A 3,739-nucleotide genomic window follows, 5' to 3' on the forward strand; every position below is an offset into this window, starting at 1 on the left:
CCCCACCTCCACCTCCACCTCCACCTCCACCTGCCGGCTGGGCTGGGGGAGTGGGTTTCAGGAGGCTGATGTTGGTGGCAGGGGTGAAAGGCAGGAGGTGGGAGGGGCCCGCAGGACTGAAGAGGGCGGTGGACACTTCCTGGGGACTTCCTCTCCCCTCCCTCCCTCCCTCCCTCACCCCTGCTCCTCAGAGTCCAGCCCTGAACTAGGTCTCAGAGCAGCTCCGTCCATGGGGTCCTCTCCTGGGGGCCGGGCCTGAGCGCTGTGGTTTGCATGTTACAATGGCTATTTGTTGAGCTGAACTGCATTTTAACGAGAAACTCAGGCAGCGTCAGAACGCAAACACTGCCCGTTTCATCCCCAAACACGTGGGGCTGGAGACGCACCAGAAGCCCAGCCGCTCGCGTGGACCGTTCACCAAGGGGGAAATGCCGCAGGGAGGCCGCTCCCGTTCACAGCAAGACAGGAAACGCACACGGAGGACGAGAGGCCGCTGTTCGTCCTCGGGAACAGAAGGGACCGAGAAAATCTCGCCCCGTGCCGGCCCGGCGCCCGGGGAGGCCACTCCTCTGTTGCTGAGGGGAGGGGAGTCATTGGGTCCCACGTTCGTTCACATGAATTAAGAACAAAAAGGCAGCATTTTTCTCTCTCGAGAACCTCCTGTGAGAAAACGACTCCAGGTGCAGCTGGAGAAACCAATGTGTGTAAATATGTTGACCACACAGGCGTCCATAACAGCCAACTAATCAGGAGAAACACCGCACACCTTCTACGGCCAAGGGATGGAGCGCAGCGCGGGCTACAGGGTCTCCCCCGGGAAGAGCTGGCAGCCATTAAAAATGGTGTCCGGGAGCCCGGCCGGCCGGGCTCAGGGGCTGAGCGTCGACCTATGAACCAGGAGGTCAGGGTTCGATTCCCGGTCAGGGCACAGGCCAGGTTGGGGGCTCGATCCCCAGTGTGGGGCGTGCAGGAGGCGGCCGATCCGTGATTCTCTCTCATTGATGTTTCTCTCTCTCTCCCTCTCCCTTCCTCTCTGAAATCAATAAAAACGTATTTTTTAAAAAGGGTGAAAGGCAATAAAATGTAATAAGGTGTTAGCAATGCTTGTCTGTGGACGAGGGATCTGAGGGTATGTATTTGATATGTATTTTCTTTCAACTTCTCTGCATTTGGAAACATTTCAATAACGAAATGTTCAATAATGTGTCACTGGTGCTCTAGCTGGTTTGGCGCAGTGAATAGAGCATCGGCCTGCGGACTGAAGGGTCCTGGGTTTGATTCCCCATCAGGGCACAGGCCTGGGTTGTGGGCTTGTTCCCTACTGTGGGGTGTGCCGGAGGCAGCCGACCCATGATTCCCTCTCATCAGTGATGTTTCTCTCTCTCTCTCTCCCTTCCTCCCTGAAATCAATAAAAATATATTTTTAAAAAATGAGCTGTGGTGCCTGTTGGGTGTGGCTGCGCGCCTTGGCCCCACCTATCCCTCCTGGTCGACAGGACGGGTGCTCTAAGCACCTGGGCTGCAGGGCCTCTGCCTCCCCACCCCCCCCCTTCGGTGTGGCTGTGCCACGCCCCCTGGCGGAGGCCCAGATACCCCCACCTCAAAGGCCCAGAGGTTTCAAATGCAAATGCTTCTCCCGAGAAAGCAGTAAGAGAGGCAGTCCATCCCGATAACTGCTCTGGCGGAGCCGGCGACTCACCGCGTGGTAATGGTTGGCGGTGACCCGGATCAGCCAGGACTCGGGGAAGAAGTTCAGGTGCCTCAGCACGTCCAGGTCTTGGCCTGGAGGGAACGCAGAGGGAGCGTGTTAATGGGTTTGCTCATGGGAGAGTCGCCACCGTCTCATCTACAGAGAAAAGGGCAGAAGTCAGAGCAGAGGCCCTCCCCAGGCCCGGACTCACGGGGTGAGCCCCTCCCCAAAGCGTCCCCCATCCCGCCCAAGGGGGGAGCCCCTCCCCAAAGCGTCCCCCATCCCCAAAGCGTCCCCCATCCCGCCCGAGGTGGGGAGCCCCTCCCCAAAGCGTCCCCCATCCCGCCCCGAGGGGGCGGGGGCTGAGATCCGATAGTGCCTTCCGAGCGCCTCGGAGCCACTTGGACCAAACTGCCTGGGCTCCCTCTCCCGCCCCGGGTTCGAGAGCCGTGGGTTTTATCTGGGTAACCGGACGTGGCTGTGAAAACGTCCTCAGCAGCCCGGCCGGTGTGGCTCAATGGTTGAGTGTCGACCCAGGAACCAAGAGGTCATCTGTCTGATTCCTGGTCAGGGCACAGGCCCTGGTTGCAGGCTCGATGCCCAGTAGGGCAGGCAGTCGGTTGATGTTTCTCTCTCATCGATGTTTCTATCTGTCTCTCTCTCTCCCTTCCTCTCTCTCTAAAGATCAATAAAAGCATTTAAGAAAAGAAAGAAAAAGTCCTCAAATGCCCTTTCAGACACAAAGATCTCGCTGGGTGGCCTGCTGGGCCGCCCCAAACACACTCCCCGGGGTGGTGTCTCCTCCTCTGTCCCAGTCCCGGCTGCCCCCGAGCCCAGCCTGAGGTTGGGGAGCTCCAGGCTGGACCACACACGCCCCAGAGTTTCCCCCCAAACTCGGACGCGGGCACCCAAAGGGGCCGCCGCCAGGAGGCCGGGCTCGGGGAGGCCGTCGGTGGCCCTGGCAGCTTGTGCTCCAGCTCCATCAGCCCCTTCCGTCCGCCTCCAAGTTCCTGGAAGCTCCGCTGTGACCATTGTACAGACAGATAAACTGAGCCCAGGCAGCCACTCCCCAAAGGCTCCCACGGCTCAGGAGTGACCATGAGGGATCTCAGCGGACACCTTTGGAACCGTCGGCCGGGCAGATCCCCAACAGCCTCCCACGGACGCACTCCATGTCCTCAGAAGCTCGGCTGGTGGCTCAGTGGTTAGAGCACAGCCCTGCACCCTGGGTGGCTCAGTGGTTAGAGCGCCCCCGCCCCCGCGGACTCACCTCTGATGATGCCGTGCAGACGCAGGCAGAGGAAGAGCTCCATGAAGCCGTACTCCATGTCCTGGTCCAGGAAGCAGGTCGTCTTGGGGAAGCTGGCGGCGCAGAGAGAACAAAGGCCTCAGAGAGCTGCTCTCAGGAGCGAGCGAGGCAGCCAGAGCCAGCGGTGCCTGGCTCTCGGGGGGGGGGGGGGGGGGGGTAGGGAAGCGGGAATCCGAGGAGATAACCTTGTGAAGGCCGCAGGCCATGACAGCGAGACAGATGGCTCTGTTCCCCGCTCCGCCTCCTGCTGAGCCGCGCGCATAGCAGGTGCCCAGCAAACACTTGCTAAGTGACCAACGCGCATAGTAGGTGCCCAGCAAACACTTGCTAAGTGACCGACGGGAACACACAAGTCACTTTACAGAGGATTTCGAGACTCACGTTCCCACTGAGCCTCCCAGGCTCCCGGGACAGACGGAGGGCGGGTCTCATCGGCTCCACTTTACGGGCGAAAACAGCGGCTCAGCCAGGACTTGGACTTGGGGCGTCTGAGGCCCTCCCGGCACGGGGCCCTTTGACTGGGGGGCCGGCGGAGGCCCTTCCTACGCGCTTTTGGGTAGAACCGAAAAGGACCCATGGCCGGCGTGGCTCATACGAAGGGTCTCAGGTTCAATTCCCGGCCAAGGGCAGGTCAAGGCCACACACCTGGGTTGCAGGTTCCATCCCCGGCCCCAGTCGGGGTGCCTTTGGGAGGCAACCGATCCCTCTCCCTCTCTCTCTCTCCCTCCCTCCCTCCCTCC

General features: G+C 60.6%; 1 protein-coding gene across 1 annotated transcript in view; it reads right to left on the reverse strand.

Moving 5' to 3' along the window:
• The window catches only part of BTBD16 (BTB (POZ) domain containing 16), a 38,197-nt gene that overhangs the window by 3,330 nt on the left and 31,128 nt on the right, over window positions 1-3,739 (reverse strand). Inside the window, exons 10-11 of the mRNA XM_005880157.2 lie at window positions 2,961-3,052; window positions 1,700-1,782 (exon numbers count right to left, since the gene is read on the reverse strand). Of these exons, the coding sequence (XP_005880219.1) occupies window positions 1,700-1,782; window positions 2,961-3,052 (175 nt within the window). The remainder of the gene's footprint in view (window positions 1-1,699; window positions 1,783-2,960; window positions 3,053-3,739) is intronic.

Source organism: Myotis brandtii, unplaced genomic scaffold (genome assembly GCF_000412655.1).
Source record: "Myotis brandtii unplaced genomic scaffold, ASM41265v1 scaffold628, whole genome shotgun sequence".
In the NCBI taxonomy this organism is placed as follows: Eukaryota; Metazoa; Chordata; class Mammalia; order Chiroptera; family Vespertilionidae; genus Myotis; species Myotis brandtii.